The sequence below is a fragment of the Anabrus simplex genome, chromosome 1 (genome assembly GCF_040414725.1).
Source record: "Anabrus simplex isolate iqAnaSimp1 chromosome 1, ASM4041472v1, whole genome shotgun sequence".
Taxonomy (NCBI): Eukaryota; Metazoa; Arthropoda; class Insecta; order Orthoptera; family Tettigoniidae; genus Anabrus; species Anabrus simplex.
Window position 1 is genome coordinate 986,407,484 of NC_090265.1, and position 19,714 is coordinate 986,427,197.

At 38.1% G+C, this 19,714-nt stretch overlaps 1 protein-coding gene across 29 annotated transcripts in view; it reads left to right on the top strand.

The window, feature by feature from the left end:
* The window catches only part of syd (JNK-interacting protein syd), a 648,626-nt gene that overhangs the window by 536,475 nt on the left and 92,437 nt on the right, over window positions 1-19,714 (top strand). For all 29 annotated transcript variants that reach the window (XM_067136859.2, XM_067136850.2, XM_067136852.2 and 26 more), the window contains one exon: window positions 224-337. In XM_067136859.2, coding sequence (XP_066992960.2) covers window positions 224-337 — 114 coding nt within the window. The remainder of the gene's footprint in view (window positions 1-223; window positions 338-19,714) is intronic.

A 19,714-nucleotide genomic window follows, 5' to 3' on the forward strand; every position in this document is an offset into this window, starting at 1 on the left:
ACTACCTTCATGATTACGCTAAAGCAGTACTATATTAATTTCATTAATCTATGCTGTCAACTCCTTGGTTTTAATTTTGATTTATCTAAATGGAATATAAATTACACCCTTTTGGTTAGGGAATTTTTTTGATTCTCCAGTTAAATTTCTTCTCTTACAAAGCATAGACTAACATGTGAATGTGTAGTTGACGTACATTACCTGAAATAATTTGTTTTTCCAGGTACTGGTAGACTGGGCTTCTCCTATGTACGCATAACAGCACTTCTAATTTCCTCCAGCAGGCTGTGGATTGGAACAGGCAATGGTGTAATCATTTCTGTTCCACTCTCGGAAAGTAAGTATTTTTTGTGATATTGTAGTTTTTATTTTGTTTCTTTCCTATTTTCCTTCTCTGAGTATGATATTTTCAGGACTCAATTCTAAGATCTAATTAGAGGCTTAAAAGGCAATTTAAAGAAATGTCTTAGCAAATGCTTAAGTCTTCAAAGGTAATGTTTTGCTCAAAATAGGCATCTTCTCATATACTGGTTGTTATGCAGTATGACTAGAGTTTTAAAATATTACCTCTGGATGTGAACCTTAATCCTCCTTGTCCTTAGAATAAGGCAGACATCCAATTCCACTTCTCTCATTCTTGTTGACTGCTAATCAATTCTTGAAGGCTGAATACCTCTGTGTAAAGGATGTCACTAGAGTGTAATACATGACTTCACTCCAGGACACTGACTACATTTTTAGACTCTTATAACTGGCTTCAGATATTAAATTCTAATTAATTTGTATTAAAATAAAAATAATGGAAAAAATCTAACAATTTTCAAATCATGTCATATAAAGAGAGATGGTAAAAGGAACCCATTAAAAGATAAACACAGAGCAAGTAAGTGTTGATGCCCGCCCTCCTGGTGAAGCTGGGAAGCGGAACATTCTCATCGGGGGCTAAGAAGTAGTTCTGTCCTTATCATTTTGTGTTACCACGTTTGTACTTCTCTCTTTCTATTGCTCCACCTTCCCATACTGACCTGCCATTTTCTTCATCCTATTATGTGTTCCTTTTCCTGTTCTTATCTCTCTATATATGACTCTTATTATAATTAACTTCATGATAATAGACCGGTTTGATGCAGCTCTCCGTGTCTCCCATTCTTTCTCTATAAGTAGTGCAGCTGACATTTTCTTATCTGTTTGTCATATCATACCTAGGCCTTCCTCTACTATCTGCCCTCTGCACTTCCCTCTGATATTATGTGAACAAGTCATGGAAGTGTCAGGATGTGTTTTACCATGTCTCTCTTCTGGTCCATGTACCACACAAATATCCTCAAAACCATCCAATACGTCTAAGATTTACAAATTTATCTTCTCTGGAAAAGATTTCATTGCTTGGGATAGTCTGCATTTTATATCCTCATTGCCTCTGGTTATTTTACTACCCAATTGACAATATTCATATACTGCCTTTAAGGTTTAATTTACCAAACAAGTTTGCTATGTGGTTAGGGTCACGCAGCTGTGAGCTTGTATTCGGGAGATAGTGCGTTCGAACTCCACTGTCAGCAGCCCTGAAGATAGTTTTCCATGGTTTCCCATATTCATACCAGGCAAATGCTGGGTCTCCACCTTAATTAAGACCACGGCTGCTTCCTTCACACTCCTAGCCCTTTCCTGTCCCATCATCAAAACCTATCTGTCAGTGCAATGTAAACAAATTCTAAAAGTCTTTGACTCATCGGATGAACTTGCTGTTTATTTCACAATGCACATATGAATGGATGAAAACCATAACGGCATAAGTAGCATTTTGATCATTCAGAGAAAAAGGCATTTAAACATCTCAACACTCGTATAAAGCATGCTATTTGTAGTTATACCACCTATCACTAGAGCGCAGAATATTACCACTATCACTTGTATCTATTTGCTGGTGAAAGGATACATCTTCCCGGAGTTACATCCTGCACTTAACTCTCTTTTTTTTTTTTTTTTTAACGTCACTTATACCATTATGGTTTTCATCCATTCATATGTACTGGAGAAAATAGAATATCTTAATTGGAGCTAAGATGGCATCACCACTTCTCACTCGGAAGGCTGGCATACAGTAAAGCTATCTGATGACGAACAAGAGTACCACTTACAATAGACCAACGATAAATTAAGAATAATTTCGAACTGTCATTATTAGAGAAGTCTTCCTCATGAAAAGACAAGATTTTCTTCTGAAGACACAAAGTTCTCTGCAAAGCTTAAATAATTTCACCTTGTTTTCTTGACACGACAAAAGCCCAAAAGCTATATTATCAAGTGTTAAAATATTACACATTGAAAATTAATAGAAAATGATTTAATGTAAGGGCAGCGATAGAAATACACATCACAAAAAAAAATCCCAACCAAAATAACCTCAATGATCACACATACACACCTAAAATGTTCCCCGCTGTTCACTTGTATAAATTAAATCCCTTGTGATTTATTCATTCAGTAATACCTGCCAAACATCCCAAAATCATTTGCAAACAATATCAAATACAGGATCAAAGAATGGCCATATTCTAAAAAATTTCTGTTTCAAGTAGAATAAACATATCGAGGTGATTATGGTCTTCAACTGAAGAGGAAAGATGGGAGGGTTTTTTTTTTTTTTTTTTTTTTTTTTACATGTGCCCTGTGCATGGCACTGCAGACATCAAGTTGATAATCACTTTCTTGCCTTGTGCGCTGGACCATGTCTGAAGGGACAGTTGCGATGGTAGCAGTGATCCTTTATCTGAGGTGCATTAAGTCATGTAAATGTTTATGCAGAACATTTGGGATGATAGTCTGAGTTATTCTGATTGCAAACTCTGCCACGCAGTAGATTTATTGAGACTTCTACCACACAACAATCTAATACACTCAACACTATCTTCTGATGTTCCTGGCCGGCCAGGCGATTTTCATTTGGTTACACGTGGATTGTACCATCGGTGAATGACTTTATGGCCTGGCATTTTGCAACACTGATAAGTTGTTTTAAAGTTACGTTGAACAAACATGTTTCATTTTAATTCCACAGACCAAAGCACGGACTGAGCTTTCTGCTGGGCGGTCCACATCGTACAGGCTACATGCCTCATGTGCAGATGCATTATAGCGAGGATTAAGTCAGCTGGTCAAGGTCAGGTAACAACTACTAGGAGCAGTTTCAAAAAAAACTTTCTTCTTTCCTCTTCATTGTATGATCATAATCACCTCAATATGTTTATCCTACTTGAAACAGCAATTTTTAAAAAATATCAGTGGGACCAAATGGAAGGAAAAAGGTGAGATGAAACTAAAGGAAGTATACACCTTATACTATAGTGGAGGAAGAAGCCAAAAATGGTGTAGGTCTTATAATTAGAAAAGACGTAAAGGAATACCTAGAATTGGTGGAAAACATAAATGACAGGTTGATTAAGGTCAGATTGAGACTTGAAACTGGTGTTACAGATATAATTCAAGGGTATGCTCCACAAACAGGAAATACAGATACGGACCTAGAGGAATACCTGGAAGACCAAATGCAGGACAAACAGGTTGTGATCTTAGGAGACATGAATGTCCAAGTAGGTCAGGAAAGAAAAGGAGATGAAGAGATTATAGGTCCGTTTGGATATACGACGAGAAACAAGGCTGGATATATTTTGGTAGACTTTTGTAGAAGAAATGAGCTGATCATTGGTAACACATGGTTTCGAAAGAAAAACAGTTGGAAGATAACAAGATATAGCTGAGATAACAAAATCAAAATGATAAATTACATTGTGGTCGAGAAAGGTAACAGGAAAATGTTAGTAGATGTAACAGCCCTCCCAGGTGCATCTTTTGAAGGAGATCACAGAGTTGTGATAGCTGAGTTAAAGATGGGAAATATACAAAAGATGACTGAGATTAGGCAGAGAAAGCTAAGAGTGTGGAAATTGCAGGAAAAGGAAATAAATGAAGAGTTCCAGACACACACATTAAAACAAGTATACCTAAGGAAGACATCGGAAGGGTCGAAGAAGAATGGGCATATTTTAAGACATTTATGGTGGAGTCTGCAGAAAAGACCTGTGGAAGAGTATCAGGAAGGAGGAAAGATCAAGAAACGCCCTAGTGGAATGACAGAGTAAAAGATACAGTTAAACGGAAGAAACAGGCTTGGAAACAATGGATGAGAAACAGATCAACAGAATGCAAAACAGAATACAGGTACTGCAAGAGGAAGTGTTCCAAGGTGGTTCAAGAAGAGAAAAAGAAATGCTGAATAAAATTCACTGAATCTCTGCAAAAATATCTTATTCCAGTGGATAAAAAAGAAAAACCCAGATGAAGGTGCTAACTTCATTAAAAATGAACAGAAGGAAGTGGTGACACAGGAGCAGGATATATTGCAGAGGTGGGGAAGGTACTTTGAACAGCTTTACAATGAGCAAAATACCTTGGTACAAGGAGAAATCAAAGAACCAGATTTAGTGCAGATGGAAGATAAGGAAAATGAGGTGTCCATGGCAGAGATTGAGTGGGCCACTAAAAGAATGAAACGAGACAAGGCAGCTGGAATTGACGAGGTCAACATATGATAATAGCACCACGAGTAGTTAGTTAGTCTACAGTGGTTGTATAGACTCTTCAGAGTGATATGGAGAGAAAAGGCTGTTCCAAAAGAGTGGATGAAAGGGGACATTATACCATTTTCAAGAAAGGAGACAGGAAGCAATGTGATAATTACAAAGGAATGACACTGATACCTCATACAGCTAAGATACTTGAAAGAATCTTGGATAGATGAATAAGAGACAGAGTAGAAAGAAAATTGGCAGAACACCAGTATGAATTCAGAAGAGGCAGGTCCACATTTGACCCAATATTTACATTGCGTCAAATGATGGAAAGGTATTGGGAATATGGAAAGGACATGGTAGTAACGTTTCTAGATATTGAAAAGTCATACGACAGTGTTCCAAGCAATTTGGTATGGAAAACATTGACAGAGGCACAGATTGGGAATGAAACAATGCAGATGTAATAGCATTGTATCAAAATTGCAAAAGCTGTGTTAGAACCAAAGTGGGCCAAACTGAATGATTCAGAGTTGAGACAGGCTTAAGACAGGGAAGTGTATTGTCTCCCTTACACTTCATTATCATCATGTATAGAATTCTGCATATCAAGGAGAAGATGATGGACGAGCAAATAAAGTCTATGCTCTTTGCTGATGACATTGTAGTTGGGGAGATAATGAAGAGGAAGTACAAACACAAGTTGATTTATGAAATGAGGAAATACGAAATTTTGGAATGAAGTTTGGTACTGCGAAAAGTAAGACTTTGATCATGACAAGAGGTAACAGAAAATCAAGGGGAGTGATAAAAATAGGAAATGAACCTCTTGAAGTAGTGAAAATTTTTAAATATTTGGACAGCATGATATCACAAGATGGAAATTTGGATGAAGAAATTGATTTAAGAATACAACAGTCTGCAAGTTTCTACCAGTGTGTGAGAGACATTGTATGGAACAAAGATGTGCCAATGAAGTGCAAGAAGTTTTTATACTGTCCTATTATAAACCTATACTGACCTATGCTTCAGTAGCCTGGACGTTAACTAAGCGGAACCAAAGTAAGATACAAGCAGCTGAAATGAGGTTCTTGAGGAGCATACAGGGAAAGACACGACAAGATAGAATACGAAATGAGGAAATAAGGAGACGTGTGGGAGTGTGTAAATTTCAAGAAGAGATTGATATAGCAAAGCTAAAATGGTTTGGACACATCATGAGAATGCCAGGAGAGAGAATACGAAAGAGAACATTCATGAATGCAGACTGGAAAGAGGCATAGGGGATTTGAATTTGAATTTATTGATCATGATTTACATGCCACTGAGACTGAAAAGCCCCTTTATGCAGCGTCTTCTTATAATACTAAGCAGATTTATGAAAACAGTAACTACATTTTTATAATGAGATGGAGGAGCTCTGTTGTGGATTGTATTGCAAATAGAGCAGTCGATAGCAATAAAGTACTAGAAGAGGAATGGTGGAAAGATCGAGTAAGGTGGAGGGCTTTGGTACACTACCCTACCCAGAGAGAATCTGGAAAAGGGAATGGATGAAGAGAAGATGGGTCTTCTTATTCATTGACCTGCAAGTACATTTCCATGAAAACCAGTGACATCACTGGATCATGACAAGCAGAAAGTTACCAAAAAAACCAACTAGCTAGCATGATGCCATTGATTGTGTAACTCAGTCCACCCTGGACACCTAAGAGGATAAGTACAATAACGGAGTGCATCACTGTGATAAGTTCAAAACATTCTCGCATCTATTAAGACTTTGACCACAGAATTCCAATAGAAATGTTTTTACAGCTCTTCCTATTATGCATCTATTCCTAAATAATAATAACTAGCTGTAGTACCCGGCGCACAGTGCGTAATTTCAGGAATCCAGCCGGCCAAAAATCGTATCTCGAGAACTAATGGACCGATTTACTTAAAACTTAGTATGTAACTGCTATTATTGGAGATAATTAAGTGTGTGGTCAATCAAGCACAAAGAATAAATTACTACGCCAGGAATAGAATTAGTAACCTTTGTAATTTTAATCATTTTTGTTATAGCTTTAAGAAATTAAATAGATGTTAATAGTGGGACATGCTGTTTAGTATGTTTAAAAACAGGTACAGGAATACATGTACTTGCCAAACAGTTTATTTATTAGATGCAGTTAGATCAGAATCGCTATCGTCACTGTCATTATCTCCTTCGGCAGAACCAGATACAGGAGGCTCAGACAGTAAGTTGAGCACTTCTCATGAAAGCGGAATCAACTTCCTTTTGCTTGATTTCCCTAAGCTGGTAATATAAGGGTCCGATGATATAAGCAGCCTATGGAAAAGGTAGTATTTGTGTCTTTCTGGAAGGTTTCCTATTATCTTTTTCCTGGTCTCCTGGGCTTCCTAGGAGAGTTGTCCAATAAGTATAATACAGTACCTAATGACCTCCTCTCCATGACCCAAGAGTTTCTGCAAAGCTACAGGCATGTAGTACGATTTGTATTCTTGTAAGTATAATTGTATAGTTTCCTTTGCGTACATGTCAAATGACACTTAAACAATGGCATACCCACACAAAAGAGTTTCTACGATGGCACGTAGATGGTTTATGAAATTTGTCTACTCCAGTAATATCCGTAGAAGTGGAAGCCTCTTTGAAGAATCTTCTAGTGGTTTCCATCATTGGTATTGCCAGCACTTTGCTTCGGATACCAACCAATAGAAGCGTTTCCTCCCTGAACTTCTGTAGTGAAGTCATCTACAGTATTTATTTATTGCGTGTGTATTTTAGGCTTTAAATCAGTGCGTAAATGTATTGTGTTGAATGAGAGTTATGCGATAAGCCCAGGTGTGTGATTTATTTCTTTAACATTAATACTGTGATCCTTTGTAGCCATTGCGTCTGTTTTCTAGCTATTATTGTCTGGATAAATTTATTAAATGGAATTAAATACATCCCCCGCCCCTCGAGCCCCTAAAATTGTCTATTTTCTCTCGCAATTTGCCTTATATTTCAGTGTGCCGTAGTTTACCTCTGATTCTGTGCAAACCAAAAGTGGCCCCTGTAAACCCCACGTCCCCTTTAGTTCATAAAAGTAATTTGTAGCTTAGTTTCTTCAGCCTTTTGTCTTGAACTTACATACTGAATTTCACAAATTTATGTGCCGCCGTTTTCCCGTGATGGCGTTGAGCGGAGTCGTTCAATATGGCAACCCTGTTGTCATAAGAGCAATACTGTTTTCTTAACATGGAATGAGCTACAGTACTGGCAGGCTCATCCTGACGTGATGCACGTCTTTCTGCAAGGCTCATTCTCTGCTCGAACCATCTTTTATTGTACTTCAGCAATTTCTCCCTTTTTCTACTATATTTTGTCCAACGTGATCGAATTTTAGCACACAAAATACTGACAGATTTCATTATTGACTTGGATATATCCTCGGAACAATCCTCAAAGCCTAAATGTTCAATTACAACATTTGCAATATTATCGTTCCGCTTATATTTCCTGCTGTTCCTCAACAGCTTGAAAACCGACCTCCGGGTTACAGAGTACATGGTTACTGAAAAAATTGTATTACTCTCATGGTCGCGCCTGGTCGCAGCAAAAAGTCACAGTTTTCTATTCATTGAAGTATAAATAACTCATCCAAAAGACTTTCATTGCAGAAATCAAAGGCAATCCATTTTGAAAGTCAGCTCAAACTTGTATAATTAGATAGCGCTTGGATACCGTGTACCTGAATTTTAAGTGCATATTTCGGACAACAGTATAGGAATTTTCAGAAAATGCTACATACTATATAAAACACAAACCTTCATTTAATATAATCACATTGCAAGCTAAAGAAATATTTAGTTCTGACGTCTTTACTGAGCCCTCCCATAATAATAACTGTGTGCTTGCCTCGCCAGAATATGATGCCCTAACGGAGGAGAGCCACTTTAGGCCTTCGCTGAGATCAGATAATCAGACAGCGCGACTTTTCAGTACTTAATTACTGTACCCAAGAGTCTTATAAACACGACTCACAGAAAATGCGCACCAAAGACAAGGGTTGAAAATATCATTTTTGGCCGGGTGGATGCTGGAAATTACCCACTGTGCGGCGTTGCCTGGATAGTTTCTGAATATTTAGCTTTAAGATATGTATTACCAGTTAATTATGTGTGAAGTGAATTTTTATAGAATTCGTTTTTGAGTTGCAGATAGATATGTTACGATCTATTATCTAGTTTTAGAATTATTTAGATGCGTTTGATTTCAAGTTTTAGATTATTTAATTTTCGAGTAAAATTTCGTCCTGATGGAAGCTCGAATCAACTGGGAAGTATTTGATCCTGTCAAAAATTAATGTGATAACTAAATGTATTTAGCCGTCGCACTATAGATACGATGTACAGGATTTCAACTGTCAGTGAGACTGTCCCCCTCTCGCCCCCCACCCATAAGAGATAAAAAATCTGAATTGTCACTATTCATCTCAGTGACCCCGAAAACTGTAGATTCAACACTGTTTCCCATTATTTTTATATCTCATTCCTTCCTCGCCTTCACCCCAAAGGGCGCTGAACACGAACTTTAAAAAATTCAGAGCGTCACTATTCATTTCAGCGACCACAAAAACTATGGATTCGATACTATTCCAGATTATTTTTATACCACCCTCCCTCGCCCCCTGCCCATAAGGGTGCTAGGAGTGTCTTACCCCCTCGCGGTTTGTCTCCTGATACTAATTATGAGTGTACCAAGTTTGGTGAAATTGCTCCAGTGGTTTAAGAGGAAACGTGTCATTTACACACCCACGTACACACATACATCCATTTTTATATATAGTAAGAAGATAAGATTTTTATGTATAGTTTTTCGATTATTTTTATATCTCCCCCCTCCACCCCCCTTGGACTTGTAAAAAATTACTATTCATCCCAGAGACCTTGAAATCTATGGATTCGAAACTGTTTTTAATTATTTCCTCCCCTGCCCCCCTTCACTCCCCACCTAAAAGGGGGATGAACTTGGACTTAAAAAAAACTCTGGAGTATTACTTTGCAACTCAGCGACCCCGAAAACTATGAATTCGACATTATTCTTGATTATTTTTATAACTAACCCCCCTGACCCCCTCTCTTAAGGGCGCTAGGTATGGCTTACCCCCACAGTGCTCGTCTCCCGATAGTAAGTAATACGTGTACCAAGTTTGGTTGAAATTGCTCCAGTGGTATAGGTGGAGATGTGTCATTTACACACACACATACATCCATTTTTATATATAGTAAGATAAGTTTTTTTATATCTCACCCCCTTTCCATCCCTGCCCAAAGGAGTCCTGTGAGTGCCTTACATAACAGTATATTTTTTTACAGATAGTAAGTCTTATCTGTACCAATTTTGGTTGGCAGCTATGCCCAAACGTACATGCATAATCTCGCTGCTCTAGAATCCTAGAGCTGACGTTGCCATGGCTATGGTAGTTCATTTCTTTTATCCGATTCCTAGCGCAGGGGTAGTGTGGTGCCAGTATCTCCGTAACGATTGGTTTTAGGGCCTTAAAACATGGTTTTCGGGCCCATAGGGCTTATCGAGTTTTGTTCTTTGTGTCAAGAGGATTAAATTGAGCTTTGTCTCGTCCTTATACGACAAATTCGATATTTTTCCTATATTAGCCTATTATTTTTATATCTCTCCTCCGTGCCCCCCACCTCGAATTGTTTTGAAAATTTGAAGGGTCAGGGGAAAAAACCAGGAGAGTCAATATTTATACAACTTGAGAAAAAGCAAGTTTTGTGCTTGACTTCCCTAGTTCTTTCTCCTAATAGCAAAACTTTGAGTGCTAATTTCTCCTGACTCGCCTGCTTTTTTTTTCATTTCCGACCTCTCAATAGATACGCATGATCACTCTGAAGCGGACTGTGACAATATCTCAATTTCGATGAAAAAGTGACTTACCTGGTTTTTTCCCCCGACCCTTTTATTTAATAAAATACAGCCCATGTTACTCACTGGCAATGTAGCTTTCTATAGGTGAAGTAATTTTTAAAATCGGTTCAGTAGTTTTTGAGTCTATTCGTTACAAACAAACATACAAATTTTTCCTCTTTATGATATTAGTATAGATAATAATAATATAATAATAATAAAGTGTGATTTGTTGGGTGATTTTTTACAATTGGCTTATGTCGCACTGACACAGATGGGTCTTATGGCGATGATGGGACAGGAAAGGGTGTGTAGTGGGAAGGAAGCAGCCTTGGCCTTAGTTAAGGTACAAGGCCAGCATTTACCTGGTGTGAAAATGGGAAACCATAGAAAATCGTCTTCAGGGCTGCCAATGGTGGGGTTTGAACCCAACTATCTCCCAAATGCAAGCTCATTAGAAAGTGATGAAGTTATTTCAAGAATGAAACATGTCATTCTGTTATTAATTAAATGTTTTCTTTATTCTGGTGTATTCTGATATTAATTAAATGTGTTCTTTTCCAGGTATTTTCTAGTGTTTATTAACCCTTAATTACTCGCATTGGGTCACAGAGACCCAGGTGAATTTTCTTTTATCAATTTTGATATGTTGTAATATAAAATATCGCCAGTGCTGTGTAATTTCTTCTGCTGTTGAGTTATTTGTCATATTGCGGTAGGGGCCACTGTTGACAATAATTTCTTGCACATTTGCTATTGTTATGAGATTTGACCCGATGCAAATGTGTATGTTCTGCTAGAAAATATACATAGAAACAACTAGAAAATTAGTGAGTGGCTAACAAATTTCTTATTTTATGTGTAAGTGTAATGTTATGTTGCGTCTCCATGGTTTTACTGGTTAGCACGCTGGCCTTTAGTCTAAGAGTTCCGGGGTTCGATTCTCAGCTGGGTCAGGGACTTTGACCTTCATTAGTTATTTCCTCCAGCTTGGGACTGCTAGTTTGTGCCACCTTAAACATAAAATTTAATCGCATGTATTGCCCCACTCTCACAAGTGGCAGGTCGCCCATGGGGGTCAACTAGAAATACCTTCAACAGGCCTCTCCGGTGGCTACATGCCAATATAATATGTATCTTTTTTGTAATCGACGGTAGTGTGCAGTGAGTGTATTAAGATGGATACAAACCGATCGATCGGAATCAACCATACAAAGTTAACATCCTTGTCACAGCCAAGAATCAAACCCAGGGCCCTTTCGACCAAAGGCCACTATGTTGATTGTCCAGCCAATAATCAGGACTTCGTATTGGGTGTAAAAATTAATAATTTTCCTCATATTACATCATGAAAACACTTCTTCATTTGCTTCTGTGGGTCAAAAAGATTCAACGCGAGTGTTCATTTACCTATTTGTCATGTGACTGCTTAAGGGTTAACCATGCATTCATGATATATTTATAAAAAACTGTCAATGTTTTACTCCAGGTGATATTTTTTTAGCAGTGATTTCAGGATAAGTACCGTATTTACTCGCGTATTAGGCCCTTTTTTCCCCCCACTTTTACAGCCAAAAATAGTGAAGGGGAGTCCAATACGCGATAACTTGAAAATTTTGTGCAGCGAACACATGACTTCTAGGCTATAAAGAACTATAAATTGTACGTGTAAACATTCTGTACTATTATTTAACAAACTTAGAATATATTTAAGTTATACTGGCTATTTTTGCCAGAAGGCAGTATTTCTAAACATAAAAAGACAATAAATGGTGAACATGACTTTTAGACCTACAGTACATATAAAAATCCGTTTTGGTTACTCATATCACGTCATTCGTTACATCTCATTAATTCCTCTGGTGAGGTTGACGTCAGGAAGGGCATACGGCCGTAAAACTCACTACGAAGATTCGTCTCACTTCATACTCGACCCCGTAGAACAAAGGGATAAGGGTATCGTGTTATCATATAATTAAATATTGATACAAAATAACTTAATGGCCAGTCATTTGTTTCTGTCAGTTCAGCAGTAGGCCTATTACACAGTAAACCTGATCACTGCTTTCATTTGAATTATCGCCTTGTGCCGCCAACTTCCCTGCCTTGCTACCAGCGTGTCGGCATTCTAAGTGACACCATCTTCACCACCATCTCGTCAGTCGCGTCAGCCATGCTTCACTTTCATTCTCTTTGAGCCATGCACTGCAAACAAGAGATACGAGGTCCCGTCTTTTTTTTTTAACTTTTAAAAATCATTTTGTTCCCGACTATAGAGTCTAAACAGTGTGAATCTATTCCCAAATGGTTTCTGGAGATGGTCTCTTATATTCCCAGTTGGTGTATATGTAGCAGAAGCTACTCCTTCCGAATAAAGCAGTCTGTAGAAGGCATGCCAAACTGGTGTTCTGTGTGCCAAACCATCAGCTGATAACTAGCGTATATTATGAATTGTACTTCAGAATGTAATACATAGTAACTGGAAACATTCTTTTGATAACTGCGGCTGTTGAAACACAGACCCCTATTTTTAAGTACATTTCATGCTTGTTCTCTACATTTATCACATCAGGATTTTATAAACAGCTGTCCATGAGATAAGACAGACCACATTGTTCCTCGGAAAGAATAAAAATAAATAACAGGAAAATATGCCACATTTATGAATATCTACAGGTGTGGCGGTAAAGCATTTTTTCATCATAATGTTCAATTTCGTATGTTCGTTGTCTCTTCTTTTAATTAACGCATACCCTAGTATGTTTTGTTTGGCATCTCCGAAAATCGTTAAAAGTACGTGGGGACATAAAACTATTATTATTATTATTCGTTAGGTACGTTGGCGAGTAAAATAATCGTTTTAATTGGATAGCTTTTATCACGTTTTAAACTTACTTATCTCCAAATATATACCTATATTGGCCCGAATTACAAGATATTAAACGACCACTTTGTTAATGCCTGCTGTATAAATAGCAATAACCGCGAATGCGGGAATATTTCTCAACTAAAGTAAACTCGTTTCCTCATCCCGAGGTGGTACAGCTCTTTTTAGACACACTCCCAGTGGAGGGGAGTTACATATAGGCCTACCGCTTTTACCGCATATCAACCTTCCTGCTATTCATAAATCTCTGGCAGTACGGTACCGGGAATCGAAGTCAGACTCCCAAGAACAACAAGTAATTGTGCTAACCATTACGCTGGTGGACATTATTAACTAAAAAACACAGACATATAGCATGACTGATGCATGCTTGCAATTTGCGGGTCGGACACGAAGCTAAGGTCTCCTATTTGTGCAAAGTCATCAGAGCTGCAGTAGACCTACGCTACGGAGGCGGACATTTCTTAACTATGAAACACAGATGTACCGCATGGATTCGACGCGTTTTCATTGCGTAGGTCGAACGGACAAAACTATTCACAAATTTGTGCGATGTTGTCAGAGCTGCAATAAGACTTGTACCCGCTTCGAAGCAGAATCGTTGTTCTTCTCTGACCAATATGCAAGATTTATTTTTTCCATTTTCTTCATCTCGAAAAGCTATGGGGTGTCTAATACACGAGTAAATACGGTATATGTTCTTCCTGATTTAAAAAAAATGTTAAACCTAATACTGTATGCACTTTATAACAAAGTCAACAATAAATTTACTTCTGTCACACCGACCAAGTGGCTGCGTTGCTTGGGTCACATAGCTATCAACTTGCATTCGGGAGATAGTGGGTTCGAACTCCACTGTCGGCAGCCCTAAAGATGGCTTTCCGTGATTTCCCATTTTCACACCAGGCCTGGCCTTGTACCTCAAATAAGGCCACGGTCGTTTCCTTCCCACTCCTAGCCATTTCCTTTCCCATTGTCGCCATAAGACCTATCTGTGTTGGTGCGATGTAAAGCGAATTGGAAAAAAAAATCTGTCCTATTTCACAAGATCCTCCATGAGCATGTCATCCCCATTCAGCATATGAATGGTCTTTCATCCATGCTTCATTGAATTTAGAAAATGTTTGAAAACTTTGTAATATGCACAGGGCTCTATTTTAATTAAATAGAACTATAAGCACATAAATTATACCCTTGTGTTCTCGCCATAATTTTGGACAAAAAGAGAAAATTTGATGAACGGACACAATTAGAAGCCAAGAAAAGAGAAGTTATCTTCAGACTTTCTTTATTGTGAAGAACTTTGGATCTGTAAAAGCATAAGTATCAGCAGGACGAACTGTCCAAAGGTCAAAATGTTGGCATATTTGGAATATGAAGAATAAAACAATGAAATCTTAAGGGCGGGTCTGAAAATGATAAAAATTAGTCATTCTGTGGATAAAAGGAACCAAAGTAAGATACAAGCAGCTGAAATGAGGTTCAATCAGTCAGTCAATCAATCAATCAATTAATCAATCAGTCACTACTGATCTGCATTTAGGGCAGTCGCCCAGGTGGCAGATTCCCTATCTATTGTTTTCCTAGCCTTTTCTTAAATGATTACAAAGAAATTGGATATTTATTGAACATCTTCCTTGGTAAGTTATTCTAATCCCTTATAAACCTTATAAACGAATATTTGCCCCAATTTGTCCTCTTGAATTCCAACTTTATCTTCATATTGTGATCTTTCCTACTTTTAAAGACACCACTCAAACTTATTCGTCTACTGATGTCAATCCATGCCATCTCTCCACTAACAGCTCGGAACACACATACTACACTGGGGCGAAACACTGGCAAACAGGAATGAGTTAGCTGGAAAATTTATAATGTCCAATAACGAACCATTTATATTTCTCCAAAGTCTTCCCAGCCCAGCAACATTTTTGTAACGCTACTCTTTTGTCAGAAATCACACAGAACAAATCGAGCTGCTTTTCTTTGGATTTTTTCCAGTTCTTGAGTCAAGTAATCCTGGTGAGGGTCCCATACACTTGAATCATATTCTAGTTGGGGTCTTACCAGAGACTTATATGCCCTCTCCTTTACATCCTTACTACAACCCCTATATAGCCTCATTACCATGTGCAGAGATCTGTATCCTTTATTTACAATTATATTTATGTGATTATCCCAATGAAGATCTTTCCTTATATTAAGACCTAGGTACTTACAATGATCCCCAAAGAGAACCTTCATCCCATCAATGCAGTAATTAAAACTGAGAGGACTTTTCCTATTATTTGTGAAACTCACAACCTGACTTTTAACCCCATTTATCATCATACCATTGCCTACTGTCGATCTCACAACATTCTCAAGGTCATTTTGCAGTTGCTTACAATTTTGTACCTTATTTATTACTCTGTACAGAATAACATCATCTGCAAAAAGCCTTATCTATGATTCCACTTCTTTACACATATCATTGCTATATTATATAAGAAAACATAAATGTCCAATAATACTGCCTTTGAGGAATTCCCCTCTTAATTATTACAGGGACAGATAAAGCTTTGCCTACTCTAATTCTCTGAGATCTATTTTCTAGAAACCTGGCCACCCATTCAGTCACTCTTTTGTCAAGTTCAATTGCACACATTTTTATAGTAGTCTCCCATGATCTACCCTATAAAATGCTTTAGATAGGTCAATCGTGATAGTCCATTTGACCTCCTGAATCCAGGATATCTGCTATATCTTGCTGGAATCCTACAAGTTGAGCTTCAGTGGAATAACCTTTCCTAAACCCAAACTGCCTTCTATCAAACCAATTATTAATTTTGCAAACATGTCTAATATAATAATAAGAGAGAATGCTTTCCAAAAGTTTACATGCAATGCATGTCAAACTGACTGGCCTGTAATTTTCAGCTGTATGTCTATCACCCTTTCCTTTATACACAGGGGCTACTGTAGCAACTATCCATTCATTTGGTATAGCTCCTTCGTAAACAATAATCAAATAAGTACTTCAGATATGGTACTATATCCCAACCCATTGTCTTTAGTATATACCCCTAAACCTTATCAATTCCAGCTGCATTTCTAGTTTTCAACTTTTGTATCTTACTGTAAATGTCATTGTTGTCATAGGTAAATTTTAATACTTCTTTAGTATCCTTGTAACCAACAATCTTTACATACTGCTGACTGAATACTTCTGCCTTTTGAAGATCCTCACATACACACTCCCCTTGTTCATTAATGACCGAGCTCGATAGCTGCAGTCACTTAAGTGTGGCCAGTATCCAGTAATCAGGAGATAGTGGGTTCGAGCCCCACTGTCGGCAGCCCTGAAGAGGGTTTTCCGTGGTTTCCCATTTTCACACCAGGCAAATGCCGGGGCTGTACCTTAATTAAGGCCTCGGCCGCTTCCTTCCAATTCCTAGGCCTTTCCTATCCCATTGTCGCCATAAGACATATCTGTGTCGGTGCGACATAAAGCAAATAGTAAAGAAAGAAAAAAATGTTCATTAATGATTGCTGGAATGGCTGCCTTGGAACCTTTTTCTGCCTAAAATTACCTATACTTACTCTTCCATTTTTCACTAAAATTTGTATAGCTGCCTTCTTTGCTAGATTCAATTTCCTAGTAAGTTCCTTCAATTACTTCGTTCTTCCACAGCCATTTCTAACTCTGTTTCCAACATGCACCTCCTTTGTAGTCTCTCTCTACTTTGCTGTTATAATATAGTGGATCTTTACCATTCCTTACCACCTTTAACAGTACAAGCCTATTTTCACATTCCTCAACAATTGCTTTAAACCTATCTCAGAGTCTGTTTACATTTTTATTTACCGTTTTCCATCAATCATAGTTACTTTTTTTTAAACTCCCTCATGCCTGTTTTCTCAGCCATATGGTACTGCCTAATAGTCCTAATTTTAATACCTTCCTTTCTTTCACATTTATTTTGAACTACCACAAAAACAGCTTCGTGATCACTAATACTATCTATTACTTCGGTTTCTCTATAGAGCTCATCTGGTTTTACCATCACCACTTCCAGTATATTCTTCCCTCTATTTGGTTCCATCACTTTCTGAATCAGATGCCCTTCCCATATTAACTTATTTGCCATCTGTTGGTCATGCTTCATGTCGTTTGCATTACCTTCCCAATTGACATTTGGTAAATTGAGTTCACCCGCTACAATCACGTTCCTTTCCTTATCGTTTCCCACACAGCTGATAATCTTATCAAATAATTCTGAATCAGCGTCTGCGCTACCTTTTCCCGGTCTATACTCTCCAAAGACATCAAGTTGCCTATTATCTTTAGAAATGAGCCTTACACCGAGAATTTCATGTTTGTCATCTTTAACTTTTTCATAGTTTACAAATTCTTCTTTCAACTGAATGAATACTCCCCCTCCTACCATTCCTATCCTATCTCTACGATACACACTCCAGTTCTGTGAGAAAATTTCTGCATTCGTCATATCATTTCTCAGCCATGATTCAACTCCTGTTACAATATCTGGTGAGTATATATCTATTAAATTACTTAATTCTATTCCTTTCTTTACAATACTTCTACAGTTCAGCACTAACATTTTTTTTTTGTCATCCCTACTTGATTTCCAGTTCCCTGTTCCCTAATCACCACTCTCTAGGCCACCCCATTTCCCTGAATGTACCTCCGTATAACCCTTCTAAAAAAAAATTGTTAACTTATATGTACCACTGCGGTTTAAGTGAAGGCCAAAAGGGACAATCCTACCTCTTAGGATGTGTGGCTCCATGGTTGGAAGTTGAATGTGGCTTAGCTTGACAGCTCATCAAAGAGAAACAACAAAGAATTGTAAATTGCTTTGGATACAGTACATGTAAAGTGATGCCGGCAACAATGACGATAGTCATTCTTCTGGTGCCATCTCCTCATAGTACGTTCGCAACCATCATGGAGCAAGTTTTCCTGTTTGCGTTTCCTGTATCAGAATTGCTATCTTATGGATGTTGAACCATTGTTGGAGGTTCTGCACTCCACCCACACCCACATATCCCTTCTATCTTGCCTTCTGTGATCAGTTTCTGTATAAGACTTTGTGTGATTTCCCAACACGGCAGTGCACCTCCTTGTTGATGACATAGTCTTCCAATGTAATGTTCAGCATTCTGCGATGTTTCCACATTTTGAGTGTCCATCCTTCAACTCCATAAGGAAACACTAGAAACACACAACACTTCACGATGCACCAACGAAGGTCCCAGTTCCTCACATAATGTTTCAATTTCAGAGAAACACTTCTTGGCATCTCAATTCTGGTGTTGATTCCTGCATCCCGATCCTGTTCTTGTGTTAGCCGGCATCCAACGTACTTAAAATGTCACACTTTTCCAACAGTATTTCTGTCCCAGGTGATAACAGTGTTCGTGATTTTCTACTTGATTACCATGAATTTTGTTTTCTGAATATGAACGGACATTTTGATTTCATTGATGCTACCGAGCTCGATAGCTGCAGTCGCTTAAGTGCGGCCAGTATCCAGTATTCGGGAGATAGTAGGTTCGAACCCCACTATCGGCAGCCCTGAAAATGGTTTTCCGTGGTTTCCCATTTTCACACCAGGCAAATGCTGGGGCTGTACCTTAATTAAGCCCACAGCCGCTTCCTTCCTACTCCTAGCCCTTCCCTGTCCCATCGTCGCCGTAAGACCTGTCTGTGTCTGTGCGACGTAAAGCAACTAGCAAAAAAAAAATTTAAAAATTCATTGATGCTTTTCAAAAGGAATTTAAGATCTTCTGAATGGTCAGCGGAGTATTATAATAATAATAATAATTATTATGATAATAATAATAATAATAATAATAATAATAATAATAATAATAAATCTTAGATTAAGCACTATATAATGCCAACTGCCTGCAGTGTCGGGCTGAGTAGTTCAGACTTTAGAATGCTGGCTTCTGACCCCAAGGTAGCAAGTTCAATCCTGGCTCAGTCCGGTGGTGTATGAAGGTGCTCAAATACACCAGCCAGATGGTAAATTTATTAGCACGTAAAAGAACTTCTGAAGAACAAAATTCCTGCACCTCGGCATCTCCGAAAATCATAAAAGTAGTTAATTGTATGTAAAACCAATAATACTATTTGACAACCTGCAGCATTAAGTGTAGGAGACCATACACTAACCAACCACACTACGCAGCTAGTTAGCTATATATATAAAATAACTTGTCCTGACTGACTGACTGACTGACTGACTGACTGACTGACTGACTGACTGACTGACTGACTGACTGACTCATCACCGAACCAAAACTACTAGACATAAAGAAATG